The 19,185-nt window shown below is 45.3% G+C and overlaps 1 protein-coding gene across 3 annotated transcripts in view; it reads left to right on the top strand.

Annotated features, from left to right (window-relative positions):
* The window catches only part of PPP1R1B (protein phosphatase 1 regulatory inhibitor subunit 1B), a 350,866-nt gene that overhangs the window by 176,355 nt on the left and 155,326 nt on the right, over window positions 1-19,185 (top strand). For all 3 annotated transcript variants that reach the window (XM_078645651.1, XM_078645648.1, XM_078645650.1), the window contains exon 2: window positions 5,519-5,582. In XM_078645651.1, the coding sequence (XP_078501777.1) occupies window positions 5,519-5,582 (64 nt within the window). The remainder of the gene's footprint in view (window positions 1-5,518; window positions 5,583-19,185) is intronic.

Raw genomic sequence — 19,185 nt, forward strand, 5'->3', positions numbered from 1 at the left:
CTATTCCATCCTACCTCAAGGACACCACCGATATCCTTCGTTTAATCACTGAATTCCCAAGAGCCAATGAGATAGATTTCCTCATCACCTTAGATGTGGAAGCCCTATACACGAATATTCCACAGAGGGCCACCCTAGAGGTGATAGAGGAGGATCTAAGTAAAATTAATTGGACATCACCTACCCCGCCTAGCTTTGTAATTGACTGTGCCACCTTGGCACTTACAGAAAACTTCTTCGAATTGAAAGGTCAACTGTACCACCAGACACAAGGCACTTTGATATTTTAATTCACAACATAGCATCTACACTTGTTGGCCCCACACCCGCACTCATCATACGGCAGTTGGATAGAAGATCTCCGACAAAGAGCCCCTTCTTAGGGAGCCCGTTGGGGATTGCATCGCCGCCCCAACAAGAAGCAGCCCAGATGATGAAGCATGACACCTGTAATGAGTGTGTGAGGGCATTATGATCCAACAAAAGGATCCCCATGCCCAGGATTCCCTCATTGAGGCACAGTGAGGACCTTACGTTTGGCTTCTACGCACAGCTACTTCTGTCTTTCCCTCCTCCTTTGAGAGAGGAACAACATAGAACTCTTTTGTATATTGAGTATAGCTAACACATGGATAGATGTTCATGACATTCTATCCACTTTTCAAGCGGGTTTTCACCCTCATGTTAGCACTATCGACCAAGTTTTCAGGTTTATGATGATCTACTGGAGTACTGTGATTTTAGCTGGGGGGACTCTTTACGCGGCATTTATAGACCTAAAATCAGCGTTTGATTTGGTCCCCCGACACAAGCTATGGGACACATTAAAGGAAGCAGGGATGCCTCTTGAGTTCCTACTAATTTTTATTAAACTGCCTGAGTCTAACTATGCCCAGGTACGGTGGGGACAACAGGGCGGGTTAACAGATCACTTTCCAGTAAACAAGGGGGTACAACAAGGGTGCATTTTGGCCCCTACTCTCTTTCCCTTATTCATAAACAAGGTCATTATATACTGTACTGACTATCCAACCGATGCTCCCACTATTGTCGGCTCAAAGGTACCACTATTAATGTTTGCAGATGATACCTTAATTCTGTCCAAAACTCAATCAGATCTGCAACGTGCCCTGGACAGATTTACAGTTTTTTGCAATGACTATGAGCTAGTAGTAAATGTCGATAAGACAAAGTTCATGGTGTTGCATAAACAGAAAATAGTGAAAGGCAGAGTAGTTATGAACAAGGTTTCTTTGGAGCAAACTGACACATTTACATATCTGGGTGTAACAATGGGTAAGAGGATGAACTGGAAGCCCCAGATAGATCTACTAGTCCTCAGGCACAACCAATTAGCAGGTGCCCTACTGAAAGAGCATCGACTTTCCCACACTAAACCGGTAGGGCCTGCTCTAACGATCTACAAAGGTAAAATCAGGGCATCGATAATCTATGGTGCAGAGCTTTGGGGCTTTGAAAATCTAACTCCCCTAGTTCTTGCACGAAATAAGTTCTTGATATCCCTAACCGGTCTTCCTCAATCGACTCCCCTTAAACCATTACTTTTAGACTTGGGATGTACCTCATTTGAGGAGGTTGCGGGTTTTAGACTCTTGCCCTACTGGAGACGATTATGGACAACACTGGAGTTATTACCATATGCAAATACAGTGAAGCATATTAGAGAAGCAGACATGTCAACAAAAATTAAGTGGCTGCAAAAGATCAAGGGCACTTTATTTTGTTATGGGTCTCAGCCATTTGTGGGAGGACCCAGTAGGTAACCTGTTTCCATCTAAAAAGGATTATAAAGCACTACATAGGGACATGGTCAATCTTAAGTCCATGTCACTGGTGAGCAGTACTTCCCTGACAGGCATTTTTCTAGAACATAAGTATGAATTGAGGCCTGAAGCATATTGGGATTTTATCGCAAGACCTTGTGACAGGAAACTATATCATCAATTTAGAGTTGGTACCCTCCCTATGAAATCTTTCACGTCAAATTGGCATAATGCTTTAGACACCAAATGCCCCACGTGCTTAACGATGAAAGAGTCCATAGCCCACATACTGTTTGTGTGTCCAGCATACAAGGGCCGTCGACACAAATGGCTCAAGATGATCTGTTTAAACTTTGGCACAAGATCATGCCAAACAGCGCTGCGTATCCTGAAAACAGATACACGCGAATATGTAGTTATAGCAATGGCGAAGTTTTTGAGTTGGACATGGGCCCTTAACCCCTTCCATGCTTGTGACGGAACTACTCCGTCACGAGCCACGGGTGGCGTGTGCTCATGACGAAGTGGTTCCGTCATGCCGCGGCCACTCCACCCACGCGGCACTGATTCGCCACCTGTGCGGGCGGAGCCGTGACGGAACCACTCCATCATAAGCACAGCCCGCCCGTGGCTCGTGACGGAGTGGTTCTGTCACAAACATGGCGGCACCGTGCAACCCCTCCTCCCCCCCCCCCAGCGCCACGGCGGAATTACCACAGCGGCCAAGGGGTTAAAAGAATTAGCCTGGAGGTTACAACAGCTACCACTCCGCAATAATTAGCTGTTCTATATATATGGTATGGTGTCTCCTGTGTGTACTGTTTCTCCATGGCCAATTTGTTCTCTTTACTGATGTTTTTAAAATTCTAAATTCTAAGGATATAATAATCCTAGTGATTACTTGTTTACCATCATCTAATGATATTAACTTTTATACAGAATCGTTTGTTTTTAACGAAAAATGCATTTTTAATGATATTTTTTTAAATAAGGAATCCACATTTTTAATGGTATTTTATGACATTGCATGTATTGTATTCGTGTCTTTTATGATTGAAAAATATCGAATAAAGACTTTTTTGATTTGATTTGTATTAGGCTATTGATAAGAGATGGGTGTCACTTCATTGAAGTGTATTAGGCTATTGATAAGAGATGGGTGGAACTCCATTGAAGTGTATTAGGCTATTGATAAGAGTTGGGTGGGACTCCATTAAAGTGTGTTAGGCTATTGATAAGGGACGGTGAGGCTCCATTGAAGTGTATTAGCCTATTGATAAGGGACGGTGAGACTCCATTGAAGTGTATTAGGCTATTGATAAGCGATGGCTGGACTTCATTGAAGTGTATTAGGCTATTGATAAGTTATGGTGGGGCTCCATTGAAGTGTATTAGGCTATTGATAAGTTATGGTGAGGCTCCATTGAAGTGTATTAGGCTATTGATAAGAGACAGTGAGACTCCATTGAAGTGTATTAGGCTATTGATAAGAGATGGGTGGGACTCAATTGAAGTGTATTAGGCGATTGATAAGAGATGGGTGACACTCCATTGAAGTGTATTAGGATATTAATGAGAGATGGGCGGGACTCCATTGAAGTGTATTAGGCTATTGATAAGAGATGGGTGGAACTCCATAGAAGTGTATTAGGCTAATGATAAGAGATGGGTGGGACTGCATTGAAGTGTATTAGGCTATTGATAAGAGATGGGTGGGACTCCATTTAAGTTTGTTAGGCTACTGTTAAGGGACGGTGAGGCTCCATTGACGTGTATTATGCTACTGATAAGGGACGGTGAGACTCAATTGAAGTGTATTAGGCTATTGATAAGGGACGGTGAGACTCCATTGAAGTGTATTAAGCTAATGATAAGGGACGGTGAGACTTCATTGACGTATTTTAGGCTATTGATAAGAGATGGGTGGGACTCTATTGAAGTGTATTAGGCTATTGATGAGGTATGGTCAGACTCCATTGAAGTGTATTAGGCTATTGATAACGTATAGTGAGGCTCTATTGAAGTGTATTAGGCCATTGATAAGAGACAGTGAGACTCCATTGAAGTGTATTAGGCTATTGGTAACGTATAGTGAGGCTCTATTGAAGTGTATTAGGCGATTGATAAGAGATGGGTGACACTCCATTGAAGTGTATTAGGATATTAATGAGGGATGGGCGGGACTCCATTGAAGTGTATTAGGCTATTGATAAGAGATGGGTGGAACTCCATAGAAGTGTATTAGGCTAATGATAAGAGATGGGTGGGACTGCATTGAAGTGTATTAGGCTATTGATAAGAGATGGGTGGGACTCCATTTAAGTTTGTTAGGCTACTGATAAGGGACGGTGAGGCTCCATTGATGTGTATTATGCTACTGATATGGGACGGTGAGACTCAATTGAAGTGTATTAGGCTATTGATAAGGGACGGTGAGACTCCATTGAAGTGTATTAAGCTAATGATAAGGGACGGTGAGACTCCATTGACGTATTTTAGGCTATTGATAAGAGATGGGTGGGACTCTATTGAAGTGTATTAGGCTATTGATGAGGTATGGTCAGACTCCATTGAAGTGTATTAGGCTATTGATAACGTATAGTGAGGCTCTATTGAAGTGTATTAGGCCATTGATAAGGGACGGGTGACACTCCTTCGAAGTGTATTAGCCTATAGATAAGGGATGGGCGGCACTCCATTCAAGTGTATTAGGCTATTGATAAGAGACAGTGAGACTCCATTGAAGTGTATTAGGCTATTGATGAGAGATGGCCAGGACTCCATTGAAGTTTATTAGGCTATTAATAAGGTATGGTGAGGCTCCATTGAAGTGTATTAGGCTATTGATAAGATATGGTGAGACTGCATTGAAGTGCATTAGGCTATTGATAAGGGATGGTGAGACTCCATTGAAGTGTATTATGGTACTGATAAGGGACGGTGTATTAGACTATAGATCCGGATGGGTGAAACCCGACTGGAGTGCACAAGGGTATTGATGGTGGGGGACTCCACTGAAGTTCCGTATCTAGGGGATGAATGAAACTCCATTAACATGGGAGGCATGGGAGGTACCATGTTAACCTTTATTAAACGAATAAGGTATAATAATAACTTTCCATATTGTGCTAAATGCTACACCTCTGCCCTTTCTAAGAGCTGTAATTTACTGATGTTGCTATTACCTGTTGTAATGGATAAAGTTTACCCTCCTGGAAGGATGGAAAACTGAGTCACCTTGCCAGGGTTCGAACTCATCACCGCACTTGTCAGTGGAAAGCATTCGGCTCAATGATCCATCTTCCAATTACATAAATATTATTTTCGTCTTGCCACACCGCTTCTTTACTTGTAAACAGTCATATGACTACATCATATAAACACACCTAAAACAGGGCAAGAAGTGTCTTTGATGGTTGAACAAATTTGAGAGATGTTTGCTCAAAGATAAATTGCATAACTAACATTAAATGAGGTAAATATATTTTCAAATCCTAACAGAATTATGATAGACCTCCTAAAGGGGCCTTCCAGTGTACAGAAAGCAGTTCTCTCTTTTCAGTGTTGCATTTTTAACAATGAACAATAGTGGGCGCTATATTTTGCTTCGTTGATGAGGCTGGCTGGGGTGTTGATCTGCAGTTCGACATCGTTCACTTGATGGCCGCTTTAAATGTGCAGGTTCATGACTGTGCTGCCTCCTCTGATGATCGCGTGCTCTTTTCTCCCAACAGATCAGAAGACGCAGACCCACCCCAGCCACCTTGTTCAGAGCACCCGGGGACCCCGTCTCTCCAGGTGAGATGCGCCATCTTGTAAAGCGTGTCCTGTGTGCACCCATGAGAACGTTATGCCTGTTTCAACATGGCCGTCTCTGTTTCATTGTCTCTCTCTGTCAGTCCATTCATTACACCCTCTCACTGCCTTTCCATCCAGCTATGCACTTGTTCATTAAGGCTACCTATCTATCTGTAAGTCTGCCTGTCTGTATATTTGTTTATCCACCTAATACCCCAGTCAAAGAAAAGAGAAGCACAGGTATTCACCAAACTGGGGGGTGAGGGGGTATGGGTCGGGGCATGGCAGAACTGTTAAAGGTGTGGCCAAAGGTCGCATCATTTATTGTAATTTTAAGAATATATGGTGTACATGCTGATTTCTGCAGTCTGGGCATTTGGGCTTGTTCTTGCCATTACCCCTTGCATGTGCCAAAGGATTATTTCGTATTCTCTTTAAATGTGCTTTCTGCACCAAATCTCCCATGTCCACAATCACTCTGGTCAATACCCTCCTCGGCAGAGAGCTCCCCACCACACCATTCGACCTTTTTTCTGCCTTGGCTTCCATTTACAGGTACTGCTCTTAGTTGAGGTGGGTTGCCCCATGCCAGGCATGTGGCGCTCACCTGCATCTCACGTTTCTTTGCTTTCAGTAACTTGCAGTCTGACAAAAAGCTAAATTACAAGTATCAGGACACATAGGGCCTGATTACGACTTCGGAGGTGCGGCGCCAGGTCCGCCCCGCCGCCGTACCGTCAAAGCCGCTGTCAGGCCGCCTGTCAGATTAGGAGTTTACTCCTGTCTGGCGGACTAATGTTTGGCATTCCCACAGCGGTTCCTCTAAAAATGCGCACCACAATGGCGACTCCAAAAGCAGTTCCTGAATAGACTGAAAAATCCATGCCATGCAGGAACTGGTGTGCATTCACATCCCCCGTATGCATCCACAGGGCGCAGAGGCATAAGGGGGCTCTTTGTTTACTCTCTGTCAGGGTTTTTATGGAGGAGGGATAACCATGACAGAGAGGAAACTCCTAATATGCTTGGTGGGACCGCGATGTTGCCGGCAAGCATATTGATGCCTCAACACCGCCAGGGAACTGTGGTTCCCTGGCGACTGCTGCGAGGCACTGGCGGTCCAGACACCCTAATGGCAATATGGCGGTAGGGAGACCGCCGCCGCAGCGACCCCACAAGGTTGTCGGTTCGTGGGCTGCCAGATTCATAATTGAGCCTATAGTCGGAGATATGGCTAGATAAAGTGTTTGTACACAAAATAGGCACACCAAAGCATTCAACACTCAACACATTGCCAAAATATACTGTTATGACGAAAAGATTAGGATCAGATCAAAAACTAGTCCCTGAAGAATTCCTTTTGTATCTGGGACGAAACATGTTTTCAGTGTTTCATATTAATGTTACAAAGATAAAATAAAGATCACTATTTTGCAATAAACTGCCTTAGTGCTTTTGGGCTATTTATGAGCATCACTTAGTGAATCCGGATCAGCTTATTGAAATTTGGATTGTGAAGTTTATCTACATCATGAATGAAAAATAAGGGTTCATTCCATGCTTTGGTGTGCCTCTCCGATTTTGAGTACACATCTTTTACAGCGAACCCAGGGTGGTGGGCCCCCAAGATTTAGAACAACATTGAGTACAGCAATTTATATCAGAACCTTTCTAGCGTGTACCATTTGGATAAATCAATGACACCCAACATGGGACACCTTTATAGTAAGAAATAATACTGTGATTTATTAAGTGCGACAGCTACCCCTAACACAGGGGTGTCCTGGCGCTAGAAAGCTAGAAATCTATCCTGTGCTACTTTCTCAGGCATTACCACCTACCCCCTACAAAGACCAGAGTCCTTGCTAAAATGTTTTATTCCGAGGCTGAAGAGTAGCTCATCCTGGTTGCAATTTATTCTTTGTTATATAATTACTGCCATCTATATAACACATAATCTAGTGCTATGAAGTCTCTGCTATGGCACACCTGGACATATGGTAGTCCCATGGCCACTTTCCAGACGATTCCAAGAGAACGTATGACACAATATTCAATGGCACAATATTGACCTTTAACAATATGGAGTGTAGGATATTGACCACTACTATATTATTAAGGTATGTACATATAAGGAAGTGTAGATATACTACTCTTAAAGCGGCCATCCAATAAATGATGTCCCAGTACATCTCAACGCCCTAGCTGACATCATCCGACAGAGCAACATTCTAGAATGCTTGTTCTTAGTGATTGTTAGAGAATGAGGAAGGAGAACTATTTCTATCTCTATGATAGATGGCCCCTTTAGCATCACTTCTGCATACCTTGATGACGCATATCATCAAGATACCTACACGTGAAGGTACAAAGAGTACATCAGTACTTACCTGTATAAACATACCTTGACGATACAGAGGTTTTTGATATCCTGTTCTTGATATTGTTTATTTATTTATTTATTATTTATTTTAAGGTTTTATAGAGTGCGAACCAGTGAGGGTTTCAGAGTGCTTTACAGGTTTGAAGGTGGCATACAAAGCATTAGGAAGGGAGGAGAACAGTTGGTATAATGTATTGGGGAATACATTATACATTATACAAGAGAAGCACGCAGTTTAAGGTAAGATCGAGGATACATTATACATTGTGAAAAAAAAGCATGCAGTTTAAAGTCCAGGCTACAAGCAATATAAAAAGATAGCAATAGGAAGAAACTTATGACAGAAGGCCTGCAGCCTCCACTCTTGGGTGGGATATCCAGGGGTGCAGTATTAGGTGTCCTTTGCAGGATGATGTCAAGGTGGAAGATGGAAACAAGTTGCTCCGGTGATTGCGATGTAGTCATAAGATGAGGTATTTGCCCTTTAAGAAGGTTTGGGTTTCCATTTTAAAGTGTGCCAAGGACGGAAGTCTTCTAATGGCAGGTAGCAGGGAGTTCCAGATTCTTGGAGCGGCCCCAGAGAAGGCCCGATTGTAGGTTTTTTTCTTGCAGAAGCGGGCTGGTTGCAGCAATAGATCTTTGTCAGATCAGGAGTTTCTGACTCCTCCTGATATCACAAGTTTATGGGTGAGCAAAGAAGGGAAATTGGAGTAGAGAGCTTTGTGAGTGATGCAGGCCAGTTAGAATTGGATTCTGGCCTCTAGGGGAAGCCAGTTCAGAGTTTTGAGGTGGGGAGAAATGTGATAAAATTTCTTTGAGCCAGTTAGGAGTCTGGCAGGGGTGTTGAGGCAGCTTTTCAGTGGGGCCAGGGAGTTCTTAGGTAGCCCTGCAAGAGTGGAGCATCCATATTCTAGTCTGGAAATGACTAGAGCCTGGATTGCCGTTTTGAGGTCGGAAACCTCAAGGAAGGGTTTTAGGTTTCTTAGGTAGCTCAGGTGGAACCTGGCCGTCTCGCCATTGAATTTATATGGCCGCGCATGTTCAGGCTGCTGTCGAGGGTTATGCCAAGGGATTTCGCAAAGTCTACAATGGTTGTAGGGCAATTTAGTGCTGTGATGCTCTTGATCCATTCCTGGATCTCCGGGTTGGTTTTGCGTGGGGAGATTAGGAGAAATTCAGTTTTATTTGCATTGAGTTTAAGCTGGTTGGCGGTGAGCCAATGGACTGTCAGCTTTAGTGCCTCATCCTCAGGGGTGGAGATTTTGATATAGATTTATGTATCGTCTGTGTACATAAGGTAGGAGATATTGGCGGAACGTAAAACCTCTGTGAGTGGTTCGAGGTAAAGATTGAAGAGGGTAGGGGAGAGGGTTGATCCTTGGGGAACTCCAACCGTGACCGGAGAGGGGACGGAAAGATTGCCGTTGATGAGGACTCTCTGAGAGCGGTTTTTGAGGAAGGATCTAAACCATTCAAGAATGGTGCCATCTAACCCCAACCTGAGTTTGAGTCATTCAAGGAGGATTTCGTGGTTAACCGTAACAAAGGCAGAAGATAGGTCTAGGAGGATTAGGACACAGGTTTTGCCTTGGTCGAGGGCTTGGAGGGCGTCATCCACGATGTGGAGGAGGGTGGTTTCTGTGCTGTGTCCAGGTCTGAAACCAGATTGGATGTCATCTAGCAGGTGGACGTTATTAAGGTGTAGGCTCAGCTGCGTTGTACACATTTTTCTAGAACTTTGTCAAGGAGTGGGATGTCGGACATGGGTCTGTAATTCTCAGCGGAAGCAGGGTCCAAGGTAGATTTTTTTAGTATAGCGACAACTTGGCCAGCCTTGAGTGAGTCAGGAATACAGCCCTGTTGGAGGGAGGCATTGATTATTCTGGTCCAGGAGGGAATGATAGCCTGCGAGGCGGTTGCTAGGCAGTTAGAGGGGAGAGGATCATTGAAGTGGTTGTTACGGGTTTAAGGAGGCGAGAATTTTTGAGATAGAGTGTTCGTCATAAAATTTAAAGTTGGACCAGTGCGCTAGATGTTTGGGTGAGGTTTGGGAAGATAGCGCCTGGAGAGGAAGAGGATCTGGTAGATTTTGATTTTGGCGGTGAGTTGCGGATTTAAGTTCATTTTCTAGGGCAGAGATTTTGTCGCAGAAGAAGGAAGAAAATGATTCGCTTGATTTTAAGGGTTTGGGTGTTTCCTCGGTGGTTTTCGCTAGTTTGTTGGATTGGTTTTCGTTTTGAAGAATTCTTTTTTAGAGTTAAGTATTTTCTTGTTATAAGCATTTCTGGCCTGCTGGAGAAGTTTTAGATGGGCTGCTGATGGGTGTTGCTTCCAGTTTCGTTCAGTCTGTCCAAGGGATCGCCTCTCCTTGTTGAGGGATCCGCTGAACCAGGGATTCCTGTCCTTGATCTGGGTTCTTTAATTCCAGTGGTGCCAGGTCATCGAGAATGTCTGATATGGTTGAGGAGTAGTTATCCACTAGGTTGTCGACTGAGGTGCACTGAGGGGAAAGGGGAGATAGGTCCACCAAGGCACTGCTAGTTTCCCATGTTCGAGGTTCTTGGTGTCTAGATCCAACGTTTGGGAATCACGAATTGCGCTGTCCATGCCTTGTGAGAGCTGGGCAGGAGGAAGGTGATGGCGCGGTGGTCTGACCAATCACATGGGTCAATAGAGATAATTTTGACCGCTGATTCCTTAGCAATGATCCAGTCTAGAGTGGCACCTTTCGAGTGAGTAGGAAGAGAACAGGCTTGGTTAAGGGCTAGGTCGGCTAAGAAGTCACTGATGGCATTGAACTGAGGGTCCTTGGGATCGTTCCAGTGTAAGTTGAAGTCACCAAGGAAAATGTCATTAGAGTTTGGAGAGACCTTGGCTGTGATGATTTCCATGAGGAGGTCCATGGAGGTGTCATTCTTGCCTGGGGGGTGGTAAAATATGTGAAGTTTGCACAATTGAGAGGTGTTGTTGGAGACGGAGAGTGCCAGGTATTCGCAGAAGTCTGTAGGGACTACCGGCAGTTACGTAACCAGGAGGTTAGAGCGGTAGATGCAGGCAATGCCACCCCCTTTTTTCTTTCAGTGCCTCTCCATCCTTACGATGTTGTAATTGGGTGGGACTACGAGGTCTAGGTAGGGCGAGGAAGATTCCTTGAGTCAAGATTCCGTCAGGATCGCTAAGTCCGATTTATGTCTAAGGATGAGGTCGGCGACATCAGATGCATGCTTTACTGCTGATCGGCATTTTATTAGGAGGCCGGTTAAGGAAGGGTAGGATTGAGCATTAGGGGTAGATGCAGAGATGGGGACTCTAGCTAGGTTGCTATTGACCACCCCTCTGACCCGGAGAGTGGCAGATCTGTTGGGGTTGGTTGCCACCGAGCGGATAGGGTGTTCTTTTCTCAGGATTGAGGGGCATGGGGTTGTCAAGGCAGACTCGTAGCTAATGAGGAGGTCAGCCACTTCTTTTTCCGTGAGGTCTGGCAGGATAAGCGTGCCAGGGGTGGGTTTGTAGGTCTGGAGGAGCACAATGATTTCTTCCTCTGAGAGGTGGCAGGGTTGCTTGAGGGGGCGTAAGTGTCTTAGGGATAGTGGGAAAGGGTGAAGGAGTGGCTTGGCGGGGAATGAGAGTTGTGTTCTGCGAGAGCCGGAGATTTGAGAAAGTTCAGTGATGTGAAGGAGGTGCTTTAGGTCCAGTATGGACTTATGAATTCTTAGGGTTAATTCGGTGGCTCTGTGGTGAAGAATATCAATATCTCTAAGAGAGGTGCGTTCAGGCAGGCCAGTTGCAAGGGAGCGATTCTGATAGGGTGTACTGGTGACTTGGAGGTGAGACGTGGCGGGCCACGGGTCAGTTTCAGATGAGCGGTTCGGTCAGAGTGTTGGGGGCTAGGTCGATCGCCCCTACGAGAGGAAAGACCTTGCGGACAGGGGGTCGAAAGGGAGGGAGCGATTCTGTCTGATTGGTTGGTCGCTTAGTGGTGAGGTTAACTAGTCCGTAGTTCAGGGCCCTATTGGACGTGTCCAAGGAGGTGCTCTGGGCCCTCATAGGCATTTCAACAGTCCGTAGTACGGGAGGATTACGCGGGCAGGAGGATAGGGGTTTGGGGGCACTTCTGATAGCTAGTGCAGGATGAGTGTTAGAGGGTCTAGATTGGTTCGAGATGTGGGTCCTAGTGGGCGTTTTGGTAGCTGATGGAGCGGGGAGCGCTTGTGGGTCTAAGTTCAGTGGTATGGGCACGCAGTGGTTGGCATGTGTGACTAGGCCGGGTCGCCCAATGACTTGATCCCTGGCATGTGTGGTTATGTCATGGGTTGATATTCAGAAGTCAGTATTTTGGTTCAGCGCAGTTCTAAGGCTTCCCTTGGAAGCCAGAATCTGCGTCTGCTTCTAAATAACATGCTTTCATTGGTGTTAGTGGGTATGCTCCAAAGTAAGGTGAATGTAAACACTTAAAAAAGAGTTTTTAGTGAATACCCATGTTGGTTTATAGGTAAGACTGGCGTATGTATATGTGTGGTAGATTGCATGGCATGCCCTTGCTTGACAGAGATGTATGTATGCATGGCAATGGCTTCCAGTACCAACAGTCTTACAGGTATTATGGACAAAATAAAACAGCAAGTACCAGAATGCAAAGTGAACTCCTGAATTGGATCTGTTTCTCAACCACCATCCCCTCCATAAACCAGTACTGCGACATCTACAGAGCTCCCAATTACACCTGTCCTTAACAAACACTGGTGTGAGGCATTTTCACAGGGACATGAGGCTGTCAGTGATTACCAGGTAATATTGGTGGTGGGTATTCTCATCCTAGAGCCACCAAAAATATTGCAAGCGAATCGATTACTCAATTTACTCCCTAATTTACTCTCTTTAGGACACTGACTTTTCAGATGTAGCCAATCTAGCAGTCAAAGTTTAGTCTAGAAGGTGGAATGTTCCAGTAAGTCCAACATAGGTGAGGAGGGGGGAGGAGGAGGAGGAGGAGATGTGGCGTAAGGGCCAGATCTGCCGACTTTTAGAACTGGGGAATCAGGTTTGAATCCTGGAGTCAGCTCCACATTGTGTTTCTGGGCAAATCACTCAAACTCCCTGTGTCTAAAAAAAGAGAAAATAACAAAACCTGAACTTGTGTAGTGTACTCTGGTGCTCATGTAAAGTGCTCTGATGCCTTTGGGCCAACTGTGCGCTATGTTTAAAAAATGCAAAAAAACATATACAGCATGACACTCTAAACATGACCCAAGGAACTCAAAGCTCACCCATTGTTATATGTTGAAAGAACAATAAAACTGTTGATTTAAAGACTACTGAAAGGAGCAGTGAAAATAGGACACAGCAACAATTAGGAGCTGCTAGTATCGTTGGGGCTGAATTGCAACTATGTGTATTGTGTTTACACACAAGAAGCTGGATTTGTTATGTCTGTCTTTTGCTATTCGATGTGATTGCACTCAAGTTAACCCTGGGAACATTGGCATTTAGTGGGTCTTTTAATGTATTGTTTACAAATAGCCTTTGACATTCCAGTCAATGGGGCAGAGGTGCCAGACATAATTGATACAATGTGGAAACCTTCCTATGACATGCCTGGGTGCAGCACTGGTGGGACAGGGAGTTTTTTCTTCTCTGGTGCTACCAAGTCGATAACAACTCCTGGCGACCACATAGATAGACCGTTTCCGGAATGCACTTTTGTTGCTGTTGTGACTGAATCCATCCTCCTTGCTGCTGGTCGTCCTCTTTTTTTTTTCAAGCATCACAGTCTTTTCCGGGCAAATGGTTATATACGATTTATGTGTGTTTCAATCTGGCATCCATGCTTCGAGTAAGGTTCTCACTTGATTTGATGATGGATAGCTCTGCTTGTTTTCCTGGCTGTCCATTCTTGGAAGACTCTTGTTGGGAATACCTTGTCTTGTACAATTCTGACCTTTATACTTGGATACTTTACATCAGTACATTTAAAATTGTTTTCCATATCTTTCATTGCTGTTCTGCCCAATGATAATCTGCGACATACGTCTTGACTGCTAGAAACTTTGGGGCAGATTCACAATAACTGGCGCATCCCTGCATATCAGCAGGGATGTGCCAGTTATTGTGCGCCACGGCTCTGCCACCATGAATGCGCTGCATTTACAATGCGGCGCACCATGGGGCAAAAATGGCACAGATGCGTGACGCATCTGTGCCGTAAAGGCGGCGCATTGCTGGAGTTGCGTCGCAAGCGCGACGCAGCTCCAGCAATGCTCTGGGGGGGCCCTATCTTCACAATGCTGCATCAATCCTTACGCCTGCTTCAAGCAGGCGCAGGGTTTTGACGCAGCATGGGCTCAAAAGTGACTGAGTGAAATCTTGTAGATTTCACTCAGCCACTTTTGGAAGGTGTTCCTGCGTCGGAACGCCCCCCCCCCCCCTGCGCAGGAACACCTACTTCATGCGCAGGGCTTTACAACATGACGCATCCCCCAGATGCGTCACGTTGTAAATACCCCACAGCATGGCGCATCTTTTGCGCCGCTGCTGCATCACCATAGTGACGCAATGGCGGCGTAAAAGAGGCGCAAGGAGCTTGTAAATCTGCCCAGTTGTTCTTGATGGTTTGTCCCAGAAGATAGAGGCTGTTCACAACTTCATGGTCTTCACCACCATCACCTTTAGAGATGGTTGCTGCAGCTGTTTAAATCTATCCAATGAAGAAATGAGGATTGTCAATAACCTTGCCAATGATCCTGAGAACACACTTAAACCAGCAGATAAAGGTGGTGCAATTGTCTTTTTACGCACCTCTGACTATAGAAATGAATATCTATGCACGTTGTATGGTGGCCACAATGCTTCAAAGTGATTTCCTGCTTAGTTAGTTTTTTAAATCGGATTTAATGGTGAAGTCAGATTTTTGTTAACTAAAGCGGAAACGTAACTTGTACAAATGTGCTTCAGGCTCCCCTAGTCAGAGATGGCTTAAAACCAGGTTTGCCACTCATTCCTCTGGGGCAAAAATACACATCCTTGGCTGAGAGAGCTTACACCTCTGACTGAGAGGACAATGGTTTGCCTCAAGGCAAGGTCAATTAATGTTTGCTGCAGACCATTTAGCAGGAATTAGCTATCTGGTAGTGGACAGGAACGGTTGGCAAAACTCGCCACACTGAACCCATGTCTTAAAAAAAATAACTTTTTGCCTTTGAATGCAGTCAGAAGCTGAAAGATCTCTTGGTCCACACAACATCAGCCCTAAGAACAGTCCTGCTGATTACCAGACATAATTATGGCATTTACCCTAGGTCACAGATCCTTACCATGTGGCCAGTTTTGTGTTTGCAGTTCACTGCACCAGAGGCACGATTAGATTTAAGACTGTACACAGCCTGGGAGATGCACAGAATAATTTATGAGTGAGAGAGTCAGTTTTTCTGACCACGTGCCCAGGTGATCTACGATATGTAGGTAATGACCACTTAAAAAATAAGGATTATGAAATTAGAACATCGGAGTAACATAAAATATTAACTAGGCATGGGTGGAGAACTCCGTGGAGTGTGCGGAGATTTGCCTACTCCACGTTACGCGGAGAACGCGGAGTAGGCAGCAGAGCGGAGTTGGCCAGCCCCCGCCTCTACCCCCTATTAACAATTAATTAGACATTAATGAAAACTAAAACAAAAAACTCTTACCTGTACTGTGGCGTCCCCTGACTACTCTCCTCTTCCTCGTCGTCTGGGAGTGGAGGTGGGTGGCGAGGGGAGCGAAGCAGAGTTTGTTCCCAACTCCGTGGACCTCAGCATAGTCCGGCTACACCAGCTATGCCCAGGGTTAATCATAACACGCCACCTCTAGGACATCATGAATATGATTTCATGTGGACTATCATTGACAAACCCAAGCACTGAAGCCCGCCTAATCAGAGATCCTATTTGCTCCTGTTGAAGCAACTATGTTGATCTTTAAAATAAAAACCCACATGGTGGGATTAATTGAGGCTATACCCTGGATAGCCCTACAGCGGTAGCATCATCAGGGTACCATGCAGGTTTTCCTAGCAACATATATCAGTGTTGATGCTCGAGTGCCATATGTCATATACACATTCAGTGCCCATGTGTTACTAACTTCTACCTGTATCCTCCTCATTTTACATGCACTCATCCCCATCAATGGGGGTTTGGTGCAGAATCTTGCGGCAACATGCAGCTCTACGGATATGACTACCATGGGCATCATCTTCAGTGTGATTGTTCATTAGAAAGTTCTTTGAATAACCACATACGCACCACACAACATCCCACCTTCCAGCCCCCGGGATGGACTATAGAACTGCCAATCCCGCAATTCCCTTACTACACTTCACTTTATTCTGCTCCACCATTTGCTTCATAATGATGCCTACCATCAGAGGGTATGCAACACCTGTTTTATAGTTAAACTCTTTTTGTTGAAAGCATGTGATACAAATACCACTGCCTACAGCCCACCAGTAAGACACCTGTTATAAAACACAGGCCGCTGTCTCCTCTTCCTCTCAGACAGCATGGTAGACCAGGCATCTGAAGCAACAAGGTAGCAGCAAGATGGCTGCTTTAACACCCAAACTTCTCATTTGACTTGGCAATGTATGGAACCACCAGATTTGGAACTTTACATCCATAAACCTAGCATGGTATCATTATGTAACTATGAGGCTCACAGAGTGCATTCATACAGTGAAGGTACAGACTGAGAAAGGACAAAGCCCCACTAACCAAATTCAATTCTTAATCACTCGCTTGTTGGGTTTGATTACATGTTGTAATAAGTTTGTTATTGTTAACCGCTTTCTACACTGAATACGTCACGGTGGTAGTGTTGTTTGCTGTCTAGTTTTGCGGTGAATTCACACACTGACACCTAGCCACTTCCGGTAGCTGGAAATGCCTTAAGAAAAGTAGGGAAGTAGGAAGAGTTTGATGAATTCTTTGACTTAGGACTAACCCGATACGAACATTTGTAAGTACGTTTTCAAAGTATTGCTTTATGCGTACTGATTGCGTCACTACAGATCGGCTATGGGGTAGGTCTGAGAAGGTGGGCTGGTGTATGCTGTCCACTAGTTAAAGTGGGCACCCTGTACCAGTCCACACGACCCTTAAGATGTATGAGGTCAAAGATAACCTTTAGAAAGCTATCCTAGTGGTAGTTGTGGAGATCAGCCTTCAGGCTTAATCTTGAAGGAATGTAAAACGGTTTGTTTTACCAGAATACCACCTCCTGAATGACTAAATGAAGGAGAACCACACAGCAGTTATATAAAAATATGTATTTATTAATATAACTCTGTCTACTATCCTCTACACGAGGATAGAACACAAAGCACACAATACAAGATCAATAGAATAGTTGTAAGTAGCACAATACACAGTGGGCTCCAGGGGGAGACCAAACCATATACTAAAATAGTGGTATAACAATCACGACTTGACTAGAGACAGTGCCTAGTGTATGTAGAATCAATGGGACCCCAAGGAACCACCCAAGGTGATGACACAGGGAGCCCATAGAGGACGGGTGCAATGAGGAAACACGACCGAGTGCTCCGTACAACTCTATGGGAAAGTCGCGGTTGGAAAGTTAAAGTTTAAGGACCCTTCTGGGGGGACTTCAAGCAAACCCATTAGAACTTAAGAGGTTAAAGGGCCACCCCACCCGTGGATACCATAGTACCAGAGTAACCTATCCCATGGGAGCTGGGTGCTTAGGTCTGAAGTGGTGTCGGAAACCTCAGTCGTTTTCTATGGAAGGATGTGAAGAAGTACTGCTGCCATGAAGGTGAAAAGGGTCAGGTGGAATCCAAGCCTGGATTCTAGAAGGAAGGTACCTGAAAGCAGAGGGGATAGAGTCTGGGTCATTTCAGAGTGACCAGGGGCTCGGTAGACAAATGCCCACCGATGTCAGGTGCTTCAAGAGCGAAGAAGGGATGCTTGACTCTGCAGCTACGAGGACCAGGGGTTATCGAGGACAACCAGGAGCCGGATGCGAGCTGTTCCACGAAGGATGTTGAGTGCTGAAGGGTCAGTATCCGGCAGGAGCACCAACAAGCCTTCCCAAAAGCAACCCATGCAGGAAGGTCAAACAGGTTGCGGTGTGGACCAGCAAGGTCCAGGGGACTCACAAAGCAATGGGAAGTGAGGGCACACCTGGAGCAACCAGGAAAGACCAAAAAAAATCAAGGTGACCCTCAGGAGGACCCACAGACCAAATGACCAGGATTCGTGAGGGGACCTAGAGCAAGATTCCAAAGCACCAGCCCATGGAGTACTCGCTGCAAGGAGGCCAGAGTTCTTTAGTGCAAATGCTGCTCAGGGTCAGGACTACACAGAGTCTAATACACTAGCTCGGGCATCACCAACAAGCAAATGCAACCGCAAATGGATGCAATGCACAGGGGTTCGGGTTATGCTGTCCCCATGAGGGATATTGGCCTCAAACTCGGCAAGAGGGCAGATTGACTTCAGAGACCTTCAGAAACCCACCACAGGTCCTGCACAGAGCCTGTATGGAGCAAAGGCACAAACTAAGTTTCAAATGGAAAGGGGGACGAAGTTGAGCCCAGTCGAGGTCCAGCAAAGCCCAAGGTGTCCAGACGATCGACAGTCAGTGGTTTCTTCTTGTAGAATATTGTCCAATTAAAATCTAAAGTCTTACAGACAGGTAATCCCTATTGCACCCATGGGAGAGGGTTGGACAGATTCAGGGGACCCTCCTAGGGGAGGGGCAGGATAGAGGGGTGACTATGGACAGGGACACCAAATGTGCCCCAGGTGCAGGCTTTCAGACACTCTCAGAGTGCACTCACCCAGACTAAATACACTAAATCTTATCTGGGAGGTGGTCATACCTCCCTGTGACAGGATGCCTATTGTGCTGTCTTCCTCTGTTCTTCCTCTGTTCGAGCTTGGTTCAGCAGCAGAAGGGCAGAAATGTGTCTCTGGTCGGCAGCATTCATTTTGTGCTTTCCGGGTCGGGAAGGCTGGCACCGGATAGACCAGTGACCCCACAAAGCTTGCTTCAAAAGGGTGGAATCATATCTCCCACACCAGCTACCGGTGTGGGAGGTATGATTCCAAGGTGTTTAATACCAAACATGATATGTTTCAATGCAGCTGTTTTCGAGAAAGCATTTACCGCAAGGTTATAATGCACCTCTATCTATATGTCCGGCTGAGTCACAGACAA

Source organism: Lissotriton helveticus, chromosome 5_1 (assembly GCF_964261635.1).
Source record: "Lissotriton helveticus chromosome 5_1, aLisHel1.1, whole genome shotgun sequence".
NCBI lineage: Eukaryota > Metazoa > Chordata > Amphibia > Caudata > Salamandridae > Lissotriton > Lissotriton helveticus.